Source organism: Somniosus microcephalus, chromosome 12 (genome assembly GCF_052327205.1).
Source record: "Somniosus microcephalus isolate GS21.2 chromosome 12, FLI_Smic_1.0, whole genome shotgun sequence".
Taxonomy (NCBI): domain Eukaryota; kingdom Metazoa; phylum Chordata; class Chondrichthyes; order Squaliformes; family Somniosidae; genus Somniosus; species Somniosus microcephalus.
Genome location: NC_140998.1, coordinates 172,556,024 through 172,576,370, shown reverse-complemented (window position 1 = coordinate 172,576,370; position 20,347 = coordinate 172,556,024). Strand labels below are relative to the sequence as shown.

The following is a 20,347-nucleotide window of genomic DNA, read 5'->3' as shown; positions in this document are numbered from 1 at the left end:
GGTGAGGCCATGGAAGGATTTGAAAACAAAAGGATGAGAATTTTGAAATCGAGGTGTTGCTCAACTGGGAGCCAATGTAGGTCAGCAAGCACAGGGGATGATGGGCGAACGGGACTTGGTGCGAGTTAGGACACGGGCAGCCGAGCTTTGGATCACCTCAAGTTTCCATCGGGTAGAATGTGGGAGGCCAACCAGGAGTGACTTGGAATAGTCAAGTCTAGAGCTAAAAAAGGCATGGATGAGGGTTTCAGCAGATGAGCTGAGGCAAGGGCAGAGATGGGCGATGTTATGGAGGTGGAAATGGCGGTCTTTGTTGTGCTGCGGATGTGGTCGGAAGCTCATTTCAGGGTCAAATATGACACCAAGGTTGTGAACAGTGTGGTTCAGCCTCAGGCAGATGTTAGAGAGAGGGATGGTGTCAGTGGCTAGGGAACGGAGTTTGTGGTGGGGACCAAAAACAATGGCTTCGGTCTTCCCAATATTTAACTGGGGAAAATTAAAGGTAAAAAGAGAATGTTAACGACACTAAAAGGCCACACATTACTATGTACACATAGGCACACCCATAGACACACATACAAGTGCATACAAACCTTAATAAACATAATGAGCCATATTTTGCGACCCCTACAGGTGCATACGTGCCAGTAGGGGCCGCACAGGAGCCGGGCTTAGGCCTGCGAAGCACATGCGCTAAAACCCGGAACTTGTGATGTCAAGAATCCTCTCGACAGATCCTCTGCATCCCCGGGAGAAGGGCCTCTGCGGGTGGAGAGTTGCGCCATTTACCCAACTTCCGCCCGCTGAATGCCTGTGAAATTCTTATGGCTGGTAAAAAGCAGGCGTAAGGCCTGCTTTTACCAGCATAAGAGTTTTAAAAAATAGAAAAATAAAATTTTAGCACTCATTTATACATTAAAAACCCTGTCCAATAAAGGTAAGTTTATTTTTTAGCACCGTTAGAACAATTTTTTCCCCCCAAAATTAAATTGTTTAAAATATTTAATTAAATGGCATTTTAAATATGTAAAGTTTTTTTTATTTCATGTGTTGGTGTATTTAAGTGATCCCCGTTCATACCTATGGGAGTTCTGTACATACGCAACTCCCATAAGTATGAATGGGGATTTAACTCTAATTGGTTGGGCTGGCCCACATGATCCCAGGGGTGCTTGCAAACCGCATACGCCCCTGGGATACGTGGGCCTCTGCCCACGCGTACCCCCAGAGGCCCAGGATCGCAAGACTCCATACCTCCCGGGCCACCAGGTATATTGAGATTTTTTTTTTTTTTTTTTTTTAAATAAAAACAGGTCGTAGGCGTCCACCCGCGGGAAGCCTCCGATTGCAAATTATGGGCCAATGAAATGTTAGTGTTGCACATTGCCCTCTGTTGTTTCTGGTCTTAGATGGACCAAATGACTTTTATTGATGGTGTTGGGGAGAGAGACAAGAGAGTTCTCAGTTTGAATTCTGAATTAGGACCATCTCCTGTTCAGTGGATTCTCTGGACAAACAGTAAGACGATGGTGCAGCCATCATCTGTAACTGGCACACTATACTATACAAGGGTTCTGTTGAAGTGCAGTCTATTTTAGGGTTAGATGTTGCTAATTTGTGTGCGTTGGCCCAGACCTGTGTTGTCACGGTCTGTAGAGATGGGGCTGCGCAGCATCCCCTTAAAACAACAGTTGAGGGGGCAGGTGAAAAGGGTTCCACTTATCAAATGGCAGAGCCAATACATCAAGGCTTCTGGTGATTCTTGGGTTAAATAGCAATGTAGTTAGAGCTTCAATCCAGCAACACGCCCTTGAGGTCTTGGGCCTTGGGCCAGGGACACTTTACCCAGCTCAGTATGGGGATTTAGATCTGGCTCGGCCATAATGCCACTGCTCACCATCTATGGCTCACAAACACATGACCACTTGAGTGAGCAGCTGAGGGCAACTACTGCCCATGGAACCATAGCCTAGCAGGGCCAACAGTGCAGCCCTTGTGCACACACTGCTCAGACTCTCTGTGCGTCAGTGCAGGAATGGGCTGGCCTTGCCCAATAACACAAGATCAGCTCACCTCAATACAATTAAATGCACCAGGTACATCACGCAGAACAGGAATTTTGGGTGGCAACAGTCATCAACAGCTGCTGTCTGTCAATTCAGGATCAGAGAAATTTCTAGCATGAAGACACAGGGAAGAGCTGGCACTGGGCAAAAGGGGGCAGAGGGGGACACTGGGCAGAGAATTTTTTGTTTTCTTTAAAATAGGGTCTCCCTTCAAGCGCAGTGAAGCGAGTGCTCCATTTACTTTTGTTTTTGAGTCCGAGTGCTCGGGTAGGGTGAGCGTCACCCTCACCCACAGATCGGAGCAGGACACACAAGATTCAACGTGGAGTGCAGTGGGGGGTTTCAAGGTTCTCACTGGATCGAAGCAGGATACAGGAGATGCAATGCTGAGTGTGTATTGGGGGTTCAGGGTTCTCACAGGATCGGAGCAGGATACAGTGTGTGTTGGAGCCCATTTTCTCTTTAATCGAATGTGTACTCTGAAACAGAATGAATGGTCAAAGCAGGTCATTCAGAATCTTTCCCAGGAACTCCCATCTAATAATTCCTCTTCTCCAGAATTTTCCTTTGGGAGCTGTATTGTATAATAAAGACACACTATAGTGAGGACCTCCACACACTTCACCCATCAGGAAGCTATATACAATGCATACTAATCATAGAACAAGGCATATCAGAGTATTTTTTTTTGAACATGGTTTAAGGCCGCGGCTGTAAGTGAGATGTCGTTACTTCTAAAAACATACAACATTCTTTCCCTTTGCAGTTCCTCCTTTCCTGTCCTGAGCACATGGACTTTTGCTGGGATATGGTTCCACAGGCACTGCACTCCCTCCAGTACATCACCAATGTTGCCATTCTTCACTTATGAGCCGAGACAATGAGCGCCCACAGATACACTTTTCAGCAGCAGGGGTGACTGGATACTGATCCCTGCCCGAGAAGTGTTTGCTAAGGTGCTATATTAGAGGCTCATTAGGAAAATTAAGGGACTGCAGCCACACAAATAGAGGGATTATCTGAGACAGAAAACAAAGAGCGGGACAAAGTGGATGTTTCCAAATTGTTAAGATGAGAAGTTAAAGCAAAGCTCCGTCTGCCCTCTTAGGTGGATGTAAAAGATGCCATTGCACCATTTTGAAGAGGAGCTGGGGAGTTGTTGGTGTTCTGGCCAACGTGTGTGCACACACACAGCGGTAGAGGGTTACAGTTATTACAACACTTTCTTACCGTAATCCTCCTGACTGACGTTAACCATCACTCCTCCTCCGATGTCAATCTGTCTGTACAGCACACTGTCATCCAGCTTCATCAAGATTTCCTCCTGCATCGCATCATTCCCAGAAGCTCGCTTCCGGCTCATAAAGTGCGCGTACAGCTCGGTTTGTGTGATTAGGAAGTTCAACTTCCGCTGCTGTCTCTTTGCCTAGGGTTCAATAAGAGCAGGTTTAAGAGCTGTCTGGTGGAGGTGGGAAATTATGGGGGAGAAGAGGTTCTTCCCACAGTCCAGGCTGTTCAGAGGCCCGGCATCATGTGAAAGGAGGGGGTTTTGGTTTATGTTTATGGGTAAGTTTGTATGAATGTTTTTTTTAATTTAAAAAGATGATTGTTTATTTTAGGGATATCTAGCAGGTGGGTGAGGAATAATCATGGCAGCTGTATGTAATAGAATGTGTTTCCCCAGAAGAATACGATAGTTCTTGCAATTGAACCAAATAAACCAAGATGGGATATACCCATAAAAGGTTACAGTCCCAAACGCTCAGATTCCAACACCCCCCCCCCCCCCGCCACCCCCCCTCCTTTCAAGAGTGAAGTGTCCCTTCACAAGTTGTTCAATGACAGTAGTGGATCCAAATGCACTGTATCAAAGCAATGCTTAGTGTAAGTATTTTGCACTGTGTTTGGTCCTCACATTGCCCCCAAACCCTGTGTTCCCTATAACCACTTCAAACTGATTTTGCACTGTTAGAGAGTTGTGACCGACAACCCCAGGTCTCTCTCGAACAATAGCTTTCAATTGGCACCCCTGCATGGTAGAGATAGGTCTCTAATTGCTCAACCCTAAATGTATGACACAATTTGTCCACATTGCAGGGTGTCTGTCACCAACTATTCCCCCTCAGCCTGCCACCTATTGATTTGCTCCAAATGCCTTCATCCAACTACAGTAGTTGTAAAAGATGACCAGCAAAACTGAGCCTTATGGAACTCCAATTGTGACCTGGTCCCATCCAGATCCACTCCCAACAATGATAACAACCCTTCTGCTCACAAGATTTCCACCTGTTGTCTACCCAGCATTCTATCTGTCCCATAATCTCATACAATCTAATCTTTTCCAGCCACCATCAACGTGGCACTTTGGAACTAGGCTGTCATCATCGACTCGTCTAATCAGTTTGAAGAACTCCATCAGGTCAGTGAGGTAGGGTATCCGTTTCCTGAGGGCATGCTGGGAATCCACAGAACTCTCTATGGGATCATAAATCCCATCCCATCTAATGCTCTCCAGCAACTTCCCAACAACCTGTCAACTGACGTGCTTATAATTCCCAGTGTCTGATTTCTTCCACTTCAATAATGGGACCAAATGAACCCTTCCCTACTCCATTTGAAGCACTGCAGAAATTGGAGCAGTTGAATATATGGGGCAGTGGCTCACAAACAAGCCCACTATGTCCTTAAGCACTTAGGTAAATGGAATTAAGTTGTATGAAGCTCAGGTCAGGCTACAGCTGAAGTGCTGCGTTCAGTTCTGAGCGCAACACCTCAGGAATGATATACTGGCCTTGTAAGGGGTGCAGCGCAGAATCATCAGAATGATACTGGGGCGAAAAAGGTCTTATGAGGACAGGTTACATAAGAACATAAGAAATAAGAGGAGTAGGCCATTCGGCTCTTCGAGCCTGCTCCGCCATTCAATTAGATCATGGCTGATCTTCTGCCTCAACTCCATTCACCGGCCCTATCGCCATATCCCTTGATGCCCTTCGTCAGAAATCTATCGACTTCTGTTTTGAATATACCCAATGACTGAGCCTCCACCACCCTCTGGGGTAGAGAATGCCAAAGATTCACCACCCTCTGTGTGAAGAAATGTCTTCTCATCTCAGTCCTGAATGGCCTACCCTTTATCCTGAGGCTGTGGCCCCTGGTTCTAGACTCCCCAGCTAAGGGAAACATTCTCCCAGCATCCACACTATCAAGCCCTGTAATAATTTTGTATGCTTCAATGAGATCCCCTCTCATCCTTCTGAATTCAAGAGAATGCAGGCCTGGTTTACTCAATCTCTTCTCATACGACAGTCCCGCCATCCCAGGAACCAATCTCATGAACCTTCGTTGCACTCCCTCTATGGCAAGTATATCCCTCCTTGGGTAAGGAGACCAAAATTTTACACAGTACGCCAGGTGTGGTCTCACCAAGGCCCTATATAATTGGAGTAAGACTTCTTTACTCCTGCACTCAAATCCTCTTGTAATGAAGGCCAGCATACCATTTGCCTTCCTAATGGCTTGCTGCACCTGCACATCACTTTCAGTGACTCATATACAAGGACACCCAGGTCCCTTTGAGCATCTGCATTCCCCAATCTTTCACCATTTAGGAAATACTCTGCCTTTCTGTTTTTTCTACCATAGATAACTTCACATTTATCCACATTATAATCCATCTGCCATGTTCTCGCCCACTGAGCCTGTCGAGATCCCCTTGAAGCCTCTTCACATCCTCTTCGCAACCGACACTGCCACCTAGCTTTGCGTCATCAGCAAATTTGGAAATGTTACATTTAGTCCCCTCATCCAAATCATTGATAGATATTGTGAATAGCTGGGGCCCAAGCACCGATCCTTGCGGTACCCCACTAGCCACAGCCTGCCATCCTGAAAAAGACCCGTTTATCCCTGCTCTTTGTTTTATCCGTTAACTAATTCTCAATCCATGCCAGTATATTACCCCCAATTCCACGTGCCCTAATTTTGTTCACCAGCCTCTTGTGTGGGACCTTATCGAAGGCCTTCTGAAAATCCAAATACACCACATCTACCGGTTTCCCTTTGTCTACTGCACTAGTTACATCCTCAAAGAACTCCAATAGGTTTGTTAAACAGGATTTCCCTTTCATAAATCCATGTTGACTCGGCCCAATCTTATTAGTTTCTAAGTGCCCAGTTATTGCATCCTTTATAATATTTCCAGCATTTTCCCAACTTCCGTACTGTTGTGAGGCTAACAGGTCTGTAGTTCCACGTTTTCTCTCTCCCTCCTTTCTTAAATAGTGGGTTACATTTGCTGTCCTAACTCTAACTTTTACCGCTGCACAATAGAGAGCATCCTGACAAACTGTAGCACAGTATGGTATGGCAGCTGTAGCTACTATGACAGGAAAGCCCTGCAGCGGGTAGTCAAAACTTCCCAACGCATTACCGACACCCGGCTACCGACCATAGAGCACATATACCAGAAACGCTGTCTACGGAGGTCACGGTCCATCATCAAAGACCCTACCCACCCCAGCCACAGTCTGTTCGCCCTCCTGCCATCTGGGAGACGCGACAGATGCATTCGCACCCGTACGACCAGATTTAGGAACAGCTTCTTTCCCAGGGCTGTCATCCTACTGAACTCCACAAATAAACTCTAAAGCCTGCACATCTGCCAATGCACTTTATTATGGTTATGTTAATGTATTACAAGCCAAATGTATGTTGAATGTTTAAATGTCTTAATCTAAATGTACACTCTCGGGAGCCGCAAGCCTACATTTCGTTGTACTGCACTTGTGCACTAACAATGACAATAAAAGTGGATTTGATTTGATTGATTTGATTTTAATCTGCAGGAATCGTTCCAGAATCTCTAGAATTTTGGAAGATGACAACCAATGCGTCCACTATCCCAATGGCCACCTCTTTCAAAACCCTAGGATGTAGGTCATCCGGTCCTTGAGATTTATCGACTTTTAGTCCCATTAATTTTGCTAGTACTGTTTTTTTTTTACTAATAATAATTTCTTTAAGTTCCTCATTCTCACCACACCCTTGGTTTTCTCGTATTTCTGGAAGGTTTTTTGTGTCTTCCTCCGTGAAGACAGAAACAAAGTACTTATTTGATTTCTCTGCCATTTCCTCATTCCCCATTATAAATTCTCCTGTCTCTGACTGAAAGGACCTACATTTACCTTTGCCAGACTTTTTCTTTTCACATACCTATAGAAGCTTTTACAATCTGTTTTTATATTTTTCACTAGTTTGTGCTCATATTCCATTTTCCCTTTATCAATTTCTTGGACCCCCTTTGCTGATTTTTAAAAAATATCCCAATCCTCAGGCTGACCGCTTTTTCTGGCAACTTTATAAGCTTCCTCCTTTGACTTAATACTAGCTTTAATTTCTTTTGTTAGCCATGGTTGGATCACTTTTCCTTTTGGGTTTCTATGCCCGAGAGGAATATATGTTTGTTGCAAATTATGCATAGACTGGCTTGTATATGATAGGGTAGAAACTATTTCCGCTGGGGAGGGGCAGAGTTCAGAACAACGGGGCATAACCTTAAAATTAGAGCGAGGCCATTCAGGGGGTGATGTCAGGAAGCACGTCTTCACACAAAGGGTAGTGGAAATCTGGAACTGGCTCCCCAAAAAGCTGTTGAGGCTAGGTCAATTAAAACTTTCAAAACTGAGGTTGATAGATTTTTATTGGGCAAGGGTATTCATGGTTACAGAACCAAGGAGGGCAAATGGAGTTACGATACAGATCAGCCACGATCTAATTGAATGGCGGAATAGGGTCATGGGTCTGAATGGCCTCCTCCTGTTCCTCCGTTCCCCTCAACGTTATAAACTCAAGGGAATACAAACCAAGTTTATGCAACCTGTCCTCATAAATTTAACTCTTTAGGCCCTGGTATCATTCTGTGAATCTGCATGGTACCCCTCGCCAAGGCCAATATATCTTTCCTGAGGTGCCATGCCCAAAACTGAACAATCCCTCAGTATTTGGTTTGCCTGCTCCCTATTGTTTGACTCCACTCCCAGTTTGGTACAGCTGGCAAAACAGCTGTTTCTGCCCGAGCCGCAAATCAATTCAGTGAATAGCCCTGGCCCCAGCACTGGTCTCTGGGACACTCCCTTAATGAGCCCTGGCTATGTGGGCCCAGCTCAATTCATTGCATCCCTTTGCCTTCTCTAGTTTGGCCCATGTTCAATCCCCTCATAAGCTTACCCCCTGGGCCATGACTTCCTACCATTGGACTAACCCCCGAGCTCCAGAATTCCCTCCCTAAACCTCTCCGCCTCTCTTTCTTTCTTTCTTTCTTTCTTTCTCTCTCTCTCTCCTCCTCCTTAAAGCCTAGCTTTGCCCAAAGCTTTTCATTACCTGTCCTAATATCTTATGTGGCTCGGTGTCAAATTTTGTTTGATAATGCTCCTGTGAAGCACCTTGGGATATTTTACGGTGTTAAAGGTGTTATATAAATGCAAATTGTTGATGTTGCGTAGCACAGGGTCTGAAGCCTTGCTGATCTCGAAATACATCCAACAGACTTTCAGCTGCCGACAGGCTCAGTCAATGCCTCAAAGAACCCCAGGAAATGTGTCAGGTGGGACCTCCTTCCCATAAGACCCTGTCGTCTCCCCCTTCCCATCCCACACCTCCCCGGAGGTTTCATTCCCCCCTCTCTCAGCATGCCTTTAATACTTTACCCACAGCAGGTGCTAGGCTCACTGGCCGATAATACCCTAGGCCAGCTCTCTGCCCCCTTTAAAAGGTGCACCAGGCCATTGGTTCTTGGTTTTGGGGTCTGATTGGTTGAAGTGATCTCTAGTCCTCCAACCTGATTGGTCAGAGACCCGACAAGTGACGGACTTGCCACTTTATCTCAGAAGTTTTTGTCCTTCTGGCGATGAAACGCTAAAAAAGAGCTAAACAACAAGACTCCTCTAACCTCACGCATCTCTTCGTCGAGTTTCCGCTGTTCCAGAGCCTCTTTCTCTGCCCGCTTTCGATGCTCCTTCTCCACTTTATCGTACTTTTTCCAGTACAGCAGCATCTCTTTGGTCAGCCTGCGGGCTCGAGGCAGCGTTTCTTTACAGTTCTTCTGTGCCTGGGTGGCAGCCCGCCGCACCTCTCGCATACACTGGTGGGCCAGCTGGGGGATGGGAGGGGAAAGAAGACACCAATATAGGATACCTGTATAAAAATCCTCAGTGGTTCAACCTGCAACACTGTATTGTGAGCCACCGTCAGCTCTCAGTGTGTGCAGCACTGGGGTCGCTTAACGCTCCAGTCATTCAACCTGACCCATGCGAGGCTGAACCCTCACACTCCGTATACCGCAGAACACTTTGCACCTCACTCCGTCGAGGCAATCTCCAGTGATTGGTCTTTGATATGTGAAAACCCTCTTACGGTACAGGATCATACAGCCCAGTGTACTGTCGCCAGCACAGGCACTTGCATTTATCAGGACTGCTGCTCCAATTCCTTTTCTTAAACTGAAATGAAAGCACTGCCCCCATTGACAAAGTTCGATAACGACCACCTAAAACAGATCATCTGTGGAGCTTAATGCTCCCGGAGCCCAGTGCGGGCAGGGCACTACCCCCCTCCCCCCAGAGCCCAGTGTGTACGCGCCCCCAGCCCCCACTGGAGCAGCCCATTCATTTACCTCCTGTTTGCTGTATTTCAGTGCGAGCCAGACCTACCTTCTTGGTGTTGGTGAGGATCATGTTGCGTGCGGAGGATTTCTGCTTGTAGACCTGCAAAAAGCACAACCTGCGTCATGAACAGTCGCTGCTCGGCACAAAATACAAACACATCACAACCTATACACCCAGCCCCCACTGGAACAGACCACACCGGGCCGGAGCAGAACAGACCAAAAATCCCCAAGTGCACACTCGCACCCTCTCCCCTCTCACAATCAGGTCAGACTTTCCCTGTTGATCATTTCTTCCATCCTGTGCATTCCCACTTGTGTCATCTTCAAGGAATATTCATGAACCTGCAGGAAGGCTTGGCTTTGATTTCTCACTCATTTCCACACAGCAATCAGTTATTTTATTTGTTTTATACAGGAAACTTTGGTTTATCCGGAGGTTGTATGTCCAGAAACCTCGATCTAACGGCAGAAATCAGCAGCCGTTTTGGTTAGGTTTTTTTTCTTCTCCTAGCATTTATTTTTTATTTTTATAAAAACAGTCAGGCTCTGGAAAGCATCTCTGTAGCTTAGCAACAGCTTCAGAGACGCTTCCAAGGGACAGGCCGAGTGTTTACAAGCTGTTGCTAAGCAACAGTGTTTGTTGTCAGATACGGAGATGAAAACCTCCGCATCCTTCAACATTAGCACTGGTCTATCCGGAAGTTTTGATAGATCGGCAGCAGCTCGGTCCCGTCGGTGCCGGATATTGCGAAGTTTCCTGCATATACATTGCAGCTCCTTAGCCCCATCTCCCTGTCCACCCTTCTATCAACTTTACACATGCAGTTTGGTTTTATTTCTCCAGTATTTCTGTCCTCCTGTCCTGAAGGCACAGACTCTTAGCAGGACATGGTTCCACAGGCACCAGCCAGCAAGTGTTGGCAGGCTATTTGACTATGGAGGAAATCACAGCAGAGTTCAGTGCTCTCCTCTTGCAACTCAGTCTTTCCAGTAAAGGATAGTGACGAGAAGCAGGAATTCGGGCCGATTGTGCTCGAAGGCAGGGCTAAGACACTAATTAGCACTCTATGTGCTGCCACCTCTGTCTGAGATCAGCACTGTCCAGGGGCCGAACTTACCAGTTGTTCACATCACACAAGTGGTAGTTAGCCAGTGAGTGGAGGGGGCACGGCACCTCGGCTATCTTCTTTTCCTTCTGCTGCTGCACCTCCCCCTATGTTCTCCTTGGCTCTCAGTTTTTAACTCTTGGCTTTTTCTGTCTCCTACTCCAATATCTTACTGTAAAAGCCAAATGCACTGCGAGTCAAATCTAAACTTCGCACTCCCTGCCAGAGTCTCTCGTCCAGCTCCTGCTTCAGCGATATAACCATCTGCACTTTCCATTCTGTCAGCTATGCTCATTTTAAACATTCACTCCCTCCACCACCGGCGCACCATGGCTGCAGTACTGTCTACAAGATGAACTGCAACAACTCGCCAAGGCTTCTTCGGCAGCACCTCCCAAACCCGCGACCTCTTCCACCTAGAAGGACAAGGGCAGCAAGCGCACGGGAACACCACCACCTCCAAGTTCCCCTCCAAGTCACACACCATCCTGACTTAGAAGTATTTCGCCGTTCCTTCATCATCGCTGGGTCAAAATCTGGAACTGTTTTCCTCACAGCACTCTGGGAGTACCTTCACCACACGGACTGCAGCGGTCAAAGGCGGTGGCTCACCACCACCTTCTCAAGGGCAATTAGGGATGGGCAATACCCACATCCCGTGAATGAATAAATTTTTAAAAATGAAAGGCAGAACTGCTTCAGTCTATCCTGCAGTGACAGCTGTCAGTAACAGTCCCCATTTCCTGGATGCATAGCCCCAACTCTTGGTGCGAGTGCAGGAGCAGATGGAAGCAGGCATTTACGGCTGGAAATAGGCAGGAACCCTCTACCTACTGCCACTACAGCATCTTTGAAGAGCAACACAAGAGCCCTGCCGCTTGCTCAGTGTGATGTGCAACGCTCCAAGTGCTCACCTTGGGGACTTCCTTTTTTGCGATGCTGAGCCACACCTTGCGTCGCCTTGCGTTCAACTGCTCTAAATTCAGGTGCTTTTTCTTTGAACCTAGAGGAGGAGCATCATGGGAGAATTTGGCAAATATTTTCATCTCAGTCCTCCGCGGGGATTCTCCAGACGAGTGTTCCTCTTCACGCTTCCTCTTCTTCTTCACTTTCTTCAATTTGGCTGCAAAAAACCAGAGATAAGTCAATGACAGATATCGCTCATCCTCTCAGATATACCGCGCCACCCCCCCCACCCCTCCTCCTCCCACCTGCGCCAACACACCGCTCAACTCCACCCCCGCACACTGCACCCCCCACTATACACCCCTGTACCTGCACGAGCTGAAAGCATCCTTTATAAATGTACAATAGGAGTACCACACTGTGGAGAGTCAAAGCACTGCAACTTCGCAAGAACAAACTGCATTCTCACCAAAAGTTTATTGCTTTCTGATTTAAGTTTCACTGTTGCCCTTCAGGTTTGATTAAAGCAGCGGCGAGAGGATAAAGAGCGGCCCGAGAGCAGACCTGAATTAAAGCAGCGGCAGCAGTGAGAGGATAAAGAGCGGCCCGAGAGCGGAGCTGAATTAAAGCAGCGGCGAGAGGATAAGGAGCGGCCCGAGAGCGGACCTGAATTAAAGCAGCGGCGAGAGGATAAGGAGCGGCCCGAGAGCGGAGCTGAATTAAAGCAGCGGCGAGAGGATAAGGAGCGGCCCGAGAGCGGAGCTGAATTAAAGCAGCGGCGAGAGGATAAAGAGCGGCCCGAGAGCGGACCTGAATTAAAGCAGCGGCGAGAGGATAAAGAGCGGCGCTGAATTAAAGCAGCGGCAGCGGCGAGAGGATAAAGAGCGGCCCGAGAGCGGAGCTGAATTAAAGCAGCGGTGAGAGGATAAAGAGCGGCCCGAGAGCGGAGCTGAATTAAAGCAGCGGCAGGAGGATAAAGAGCGGCCCGAGAGCGGAGCTGAATTAAAGCAGCGGTGAGAGGATAAAGAGCGGCCCGAGAGCGGAGCTGAATTAAAGCAGCGGCAGGAGGATAAAGAGCGGCCCGAGAGCGGAGCTGAATTAAAGCAGCGGTGAGAGGATAAAGAGCGGCCCGAGAGCGGAGCTGAATTAAAGCAGCGGCAGGAGGATAAAGAGCGGCCCGAGAGCGGAGCTGAATTAAAGCAGCGGCAGGAGGATAAAGAGCGGCCCGAGAGCAGAGCTGAATTAAAGCAGCGGCAGGAGGATAAAGAGCGGCAGTGTCGAGGCTCCGATTCAAAAACAGCATCAAAGAGTGACATCACAGGAGAGCAGGTAGGTGATTGGTTGGTGAGTATTACAGTTCCTTTTGCTCTAAGTTAGGGAATGGAGTTAAATTAAGAGCTGAGAAACTGTAACTTGCAAGTACTTATGATATTAATAACTTAAACTAAATAAAATCAAACAATAAACCTAAAATATCGGTTGAATAAAATCTTTAACTAACTAATTCATAAATAAAACAAGGTTAGAGATGGCAGGGCAGGTGGTGTGTCGTAACTGCAGCACGGGGAGTTTGTGGAGAGCATCACGAACCCGAGCAACCACATCTGCAGTAAATGTCTGCAACTCGAGGAACTTCGGCTCAGAGTTGTTGAGCTGGAGTACGAGCTGCAGACATTGCAATGCATCAGGGAGGGGGAGAGTTACCTGGACACTTTGTTCCAGGAGGCAGTCACACCCTTTAGGTTAAGTAGTACTTTAGAGTTTGTCAGGGACAGGGACAGGAGGGTGTGACTGCGAGTCAGGAAGGCATGGGGACCCAGGATGTAGTGGTAGAGGAGCCTCAGCCCTGGAACTTGTCCAACAGGTACAAGGTACTTTCTACCTGTATGGATGAGGAAAAGGACTGCAGGGAGGCTGGGCAAACTGACCACGGCACTGTAGTACAGGGGGCCATCCAAGTCGGGGGAGAAGGAAGGAATGTGGTAGTAGTAGGGGACAGTATAGTCAGGGGGACAGATACTGTTCTCTGCAGCCGCGAAAGGGAGTCCCGAAGGCTGTGTTGCCTGCCCGGTGCCGGGGTTAAGGATATCTCCTCGCGGCTGGAGAAGAACTTGGAGTGGGAGGGGGAGGATCCAGTTGTCATGGTACATGTAGGAACCAACAGCATAGGTAGAACTAAGAATGAGGTTCTGCTGAGGCAGTTTGAGGAGCTAGGATCTAAATTAATAAGCAGAACCACGAGGGTAATAACTTCTGGATTACTAGCTGAGCCACACACAAATTGGCATAGGGTCAAGCAGATCAGAGAGTTAAATGCATGGCTCAAAGAATGGTGTGGGAAAAAGGAGTTTCAATTAATGGGGCACTAGCACCAGTACTGGGGAAAGAGGGAGCTGTTCCGTCAGGACGGGCTCCATTTAAACCGGGCTGGGACCAACGTCCTGGCGAATCGAATAACTAGGGCTGTAGATAGGGCTTTAAACTAAAAAGGGGGGTGGGGGGGGGGGGGGGGAGGGGTCACGAGAGGAAATTTAGAAATCTAAAGAGAAAGGTCAAGGCAATATAGAGCAGTGTAGCGATTTGAGTAAAAACAAGATCGAGTGTGACAGGAAGGGACAGAGACTTTAATGGTAGCAGTGCAGCAGAGAATAAGGTCAAAGCAGGGAATAATGGTAAAAAATTTAAATGAAAGTCTCTTTATCTGAATGCACGAAGCATTCATTACAAGATAGACGACCTAGTGGCACAAAGAAAGATAAATGGGTTTGATCTAATAGCCATTACAGAGACATGGTTACAAGGTGGCCAAGGTTGGGAACTAAATGTTCCAGGGTACTTGACATTTCGAAAAGACAGGCAGAATGGAAAAGGAGGGGGAGTAGCCCTGATAATAAATGATGACATAAGGACAGTAGAGAGAAAGAATCTCGGCTCGGAAGATCAGGAAGTAGAATCAGTATGGGTGGAGATAAGGAATAACAAGGGGCAGAAAACACTGGTGGGAGTAGTATCGCGTGTTGGACAGAATATTAATCAAGAAATAGTAGGAGCTTGCAACAAAGGTAATGCAATAATCTTGGGGGACTTTAATCTTCATATCGACTGGACAAATCAAATTGGAAAAGGTAATCTGGAGGACGAGTCCATGGAATGCATTCACGACAGTTTCCTAGAACAGTATGTCATGGAACCAACCAGGGAACAGGCTATATTAGATCTTGTATTGTGTAATGAGACACGGTTAATTCGCAATCTCTTGTAAAGGCTCCTCTGGAGCACAGTGATCACAATATGATAGAATTTTACATTAATTTTGAGAGTGACTTGCCCAAGTCCGAAACTAGAGTCTTAAACTTAAAAAGCTGGAATCCATTGTTAAGGACGTGGTATCAAGTCACTTAGAAAATCATAACATGATTAGGCAGAGTCAACATGGTTTTATGGAAGGGAAATCGTGTTTGACAAATTTATTCGAGTTTTTTGAGGATGTAACTAGCAGGGTAGATAAAGGGGAGCCAGTGGATGTAGTATATTTGGATTTCCAAAAGGCATTCGATAAGGTGCCACATAAAAGATTATTACACAAGATTAGGGCTCATGGGGTTGGGGTAATACAGTAGCATGGATAGAGGATTGGTTAACGGACAGCAAACAGAGAGTAGGGATAAACAGATCTTTTTCAGGTTGGCAGGCTGTAACTAGTGGGGTGCCGCAAGGATCAGTGTTGGGGCCTCAGCTATTTACAATCTATATTAATGACCTAGATGAAGGGACCGAGTGTAATGTATCCAAGTTTGCTGATGATACAAAGCTAGGTGGGACAGTAAGCTGTGAGGAGAACACAGAGTCTGCAAAGGGATATAGATAGACTGAGTGAGTGGGCAGTAAGGTGGCAGATGGAGTATAATGTAGGGAAATGTGAGGTTATTCACTTTGGTAGGAAGAATAGAAAAACAGAATACAGGAAACTTTGTGCTATCCGGGACCAAGCTGTTGCCGTCCCATCAAAACTGCCGGACAAACCAGCGCTAATGTTGAAACATACGGAGATTTTGAGCTCCGTATCTGGCAACAAACCCTGTTGCTTTGTAGCTTCTAAACAGTCGGCCGTACCTTGCAAGCGTCTCTGTAGCTTAGCAACAGCTTCAGCGAGATCGTGCAGAGCCTGACTGGTGAAAAAAAAGCAATGAAAAGAAAAAAACCTCATGAAACAGCTCCTCATTTTTGCCGGTGGCTCGAGCATTCCGGACAGTTAACCTCCGGATAAACCAAAGTTTCCTGTATTTTTTAAATGGTGAGAAACTTTCAAATGTTGGTGTTCAGAGAGATTTGGGTGTCCTCGTGCAAGAAACACAGAAAGCTAGCATGCAAGTACAGCAAGCAATAAGGAAAGCAAATGGCATGTTGGCCTTTATTGCAAGGGGGTTGGAGTATAAGAGTAAGGAAGTCTTGCTACAATTGTACAGGCCTTGGTGAGACCACACCTGGAGTACTGTGCACAGTTTTGGGCTCCTTATCTAAGGAAGGATATACTTACCTTGGAGGCGGTGCAACGAAGGTTCACTAGATTGATTCCTGGGATGAGAGGGCTGTCCTATGAGGAGAGATTGTGTAGAATGGGCCTATACTCACTGGAGTTTAGAAGAATAAGAGGTGATCTCATTGAAACATAAAAGATTCTGAGGGGGATTAATAGGGTAGATGCGGAGAGGTTGTTTCCCCTGGCGGGAGTGTCTAGAATTAGGGGGGCATAGTCTCAGGATAAGGGGCAAGCCATTTAAGCCTGAGATGAGGAGGAATTTCTTCACTCAGAGGGTTGTGAATCTTTGGAATTCTCTGCACCAGAGGGCGGTGAATGCTGAGTCTTTGAGTATGTTCAAGGCTGAGAGAAATAGACTTTTGGACTCTAGGGGAATCAAGGGATATGGAGATCGGGCAGGAAAGTGGAGTTGAGGCCATGATCTTATTGAATGGCGGAGCAGGCTCGAGGGGCCGTATGACCTTCTCCTGCTCTTACTTCTTATGTCAGTTCCTAAAAGAACATCACAAGATCTGGCTGCAACACATCAAACACGAACCCCTCTGCCAAAACTGCTCACTACTCCAGGAATATCCTGGAATGTAAAGATAACCCCCAGCTTCTTTTGTCCATTACCACCCACCCCCTGAAACCTCCATCTTCACAATCGAACAAGTGCCACATAATAGGCTTGCCAGCAAAGTTGAAGCCCATGGGCACAATTTCAAAATTTGAAGATGACACAAAACTTGGAAGTATAGTGAACGACTTCAAGAGGACATAGACAGGCTGGTGGAATGGGCAGACGTGTGGCAGATGAAATTTAATGCAGAAAAGTGCGAAGTGATACAATTTGGTAGGAAGAATGAGGAGATGCAATATAAACTAAAAAGGTACAATTTTAAAGGGGGTGCATATGTGCACAAATCATTGAAGGTGGCAAGGCAGGTTGAGAAAGCGGATAAAAAAATGCACACGGGATCCTGGGCTTCATAAATAGAGGCATCGAGGACAAAAGCAAGGACGTTATGATGAACTCTGATTCAGCCTCAACTGGAGTATTGTGTCCAATTCTGGGCACCGCACTTTAGGAAGGATGTGAAGGCCTTAGAGAGGGTGCAGAAAAGATTTACAAGAATGGATCCAGGGATCTTCAGCTACGTGGATAGACTGGAGAAGCTGGGGTTGTTCTCCTTCGAGCAGAGAAGGTTGAGAGGAGATTTGATAGAGGTGTTTAAAATCATGAGGGATCCAGACAGAGTACTGTTCCCATTGGCAGAAGGGTAGAGAACCAGAGGACACAGATTTAAGATGATTGCCAGAAGAACCAAAGACGACATGAGGAAAAACCCTTTCACGCAGTGAGTGGTTAGGATCTGGAATGCACTGCCTGAAAGGGTGGTGGAGGCAGATACAATCATGGCTTTCAAAAGGGAATTGGATAAGTACCTGAAGGAAAAAAATTTGCAGTGCTACGAAGAAAGGGCGGGGGAGTGGGACTAGCTGAAGTGCTCTTGCAGAGAACCGGTACGGGTTCGACAGGCCAAATGGCCTCCTTCTGTGCTGTAACCATTCCATGATTCTAAGTAAATGGACTTCTTTGTCTCCAAGATTGAGACCATCCATTCAGCAGCCTCTTCCCTTCCTTCCCTTTGCCCACCAAACCAAGCATCCAAGTTTTCTCCCTACCCTAGCCCTGAACTCGCATCATTCCCCAGATTCTTTCCTATAGCCCCTATTCCCACTAAACTGCTGACCACCAAACTTCCCTTCCTGATCCCCATGTTACCAGATATTGTAAACCGTACTCTCACTTCAGGTACTGTCCCCCTCCCTTTCAAATTTGCCATCACCACCCTCTGTCCTTGCACCCTCCCACCCCACTTTCAGCCTCTTTCCTCTCCGAAGTCCTTGAACGTGTTGCCGCCTCTCAAATCCATGCCCATCTTTCCCGCAACTGCATATTTGAACCCCTCCAATTAAGTTTCCGCACCTGCCACAGCACGGAGATGGGCCTTATCAAAGACGTAAATGACATCAGACATGACTGTGACAAAGGTAAACTATCCCTCTTCCTTCTCGACCTGCCTGCAGCCTTCGACAGGGTTGACTCCTCCGTCCAAGGCTTCTCCACTGTTGTCCAGCTGGGTGGAACTGCACCCGCCTGGTTACATTTTTACCAATCCAGTCATAGCCAGAGAATCACCTGCAATGACTTCTCTTCCTGCACACACACGGTTACCTCAGCGCTCTCTCAAGGATCTCTCCTCTGCCCCCTCCTACTTCTCACCGAATTGCCTACAATTAAATATTCGGAAGAGTGAAGCCACTGACTTCAGGCCCCAGCACAAACTTTGTTCCTTCGCCGCCAATTCCACCTGCCTCACTGGCCACGTCTCAGGCTGAATCAGACTGTTCACAACCGAGCTGTCTTATTTGACCGAGCTGAGCTTCCGAGCTCATATCCTCGCCATTACCAAAACTGCCTACTTCCACCTCCTTAATATCGCCTGTCCCCGGCCCTGCCTCAGCTTATCTCATGAGGAGACACGATCTAAAGCGAGCACACACACAGTGGCGAGCAGGGGAAAATTGCACAAAGATTCAACCAAGCATAAGCATAGATGGGGCTGCAGGAACCCAGTAGAAAAGCAGGGTGCTGCCAACTCACCCTTCATCTTTTTCTCCTCTTTCTTCTTCTTCTTGCTGGGGCCCAGGACATGGCGTTGCTGCTCGTAGAAATGGTCGTGCGTGGAGAGTAGGCCAGTGCTGTAGTACTGGTATTGCTGGAGCTGCAGGGAGTGCACATATTCAGTATCACTTCAAGTGGAAACATTTCCAATAACAGCATCGGCCCGCCCGCAGCAGATCTTCAGCCACGTCACAGACCAACAGCGCGCATCAGGGAAACGAGACTGGGGGGAAAGGGGGTGTGGGGTGGGGCGAGCTAGAGGTCACCAAAGGATATTAACATGAGGATGAAAATACTGAATTGGAGGAAAAGTGCTGGGGGACCAGGAGCCTGTGTCGATCAGTGAGGATAGGTGTAATGGGCACGCAGGATAGGAAAGGGCAGCAATGTTTTGAACGAGCTGAAGTCTATTGATTAGAGGCCGGCTAGGAAAGCATTGGAAGAGTCGCGTTTGGTGGTCAAAGACATGGAGGAGGGTTTGAGCAGCAGGTGGGCAGAGGTGGCCGATGTTACAGAGACATGCTTTGTGATGGAGAGAATATGGGGCTGAAAGCTCAGCTTGTGGTCAAATAGGACACGAAGGTTATGAACAGTTTGGATGAGCCAGAGACAATGGCCGGGGAGAAGGATGAAATAGTTGGCGAGGGTATGGAGTTTGTGGTGGGACCAAAGACAATGGTGGAGAAATTGGCCTCCTTTGCGCCTCCCGTTAGCGCCTCCGGGGGTTGATAACAGGGAGCAAATGGGTTTGCGACGGGGCAAATTGAGCGACGCCTGCAAAATTCCCTGCCGCTTTTGCGCTGGTGCCAAGACTTAGCGCCTCAGTCCCTAGCGCAATACTTTAGCGTTCCGGCAAAAGTTATCATCCCAGATGGGGCGCTACGCAGTTTCTAGCCCAATGACTTCAGTTTAACTGGAGGATATTGAGGATCATCTAAAACCGGATGATAGGCAAGCAGTCAACAGTGGCAATGGAGGGGTCGAGAGAGGTGGGTCGAGAGGTAGAGGTGGATGTCTCAGTGTTCATGTGGGAAGCTGACCTCATGTTAGTGAATGATGTCAGGAATGGGCAGCATTTGGATGAGATGGGGTGGGGGGGAATTTCACTTCCTACTATTGCCCTCCTGCGGTCTCGACTCACCCAAACATGAGGGGACAAGTGACCTGCTTCAGACCAACTCCAGTGCCAATCTGGAACTGACCATAAGAACATAAGTACATGCACAAGTGTGGCCTATGGTCCTTCTCCCTTAGTTTACCAAAGTCGTGAGGAATCAAAGCTTTAGATTCCCCTTCTCCACTTCCAAGGTGCTGCCTTGGGGAGAACTGCCCCCAGGATTCCGCGTCCCAACAATGAAAGTATGTATATACTGTATTATGTGCTGTATTAAC

At 47.3% G+C, this 20,347-nt stretch overlaps 1 protein-coding gene across 3 annotated transcripts in view; it reads right to left on the bottom strand.

The window, feature by feature from the left end:
* Positions 1–20,347, bottom strand: part of ino80 (INO80 complex ATPase subunit) — a 119,971-nt gene that overhangs the window by 59,828 nt on the left and 39,796 nt on the right. For all 3 annotated transcript variants that reach the window (XM_086003844.1, XM_086003842.1, XM_086003843.1), the window contains exons 6-10: positions 18,935–19,055; positions 11,753–11,961; positions 9,776–9,829; positions 9,016–9,219; positions 3,297–3,492 (exon numbers count right to left, since the gene is read on the bottom strand). In XM_086003844.1, coding sequence (XP_085859970.1) covers positions 3,297–3,492; positions 9,016–9,219; positions 9,776–9,829; positions 11,753–11,961; positions 18,935–19,055 — 784 coding nt within the window. The remainder of the gene's footprint in view (positions 1–3,296; positions 3,493–9,015; positions 9,220–9,775; positions 9,830–11,752; positions 11,962–18,934; positions 19,056–20,347) is intronic.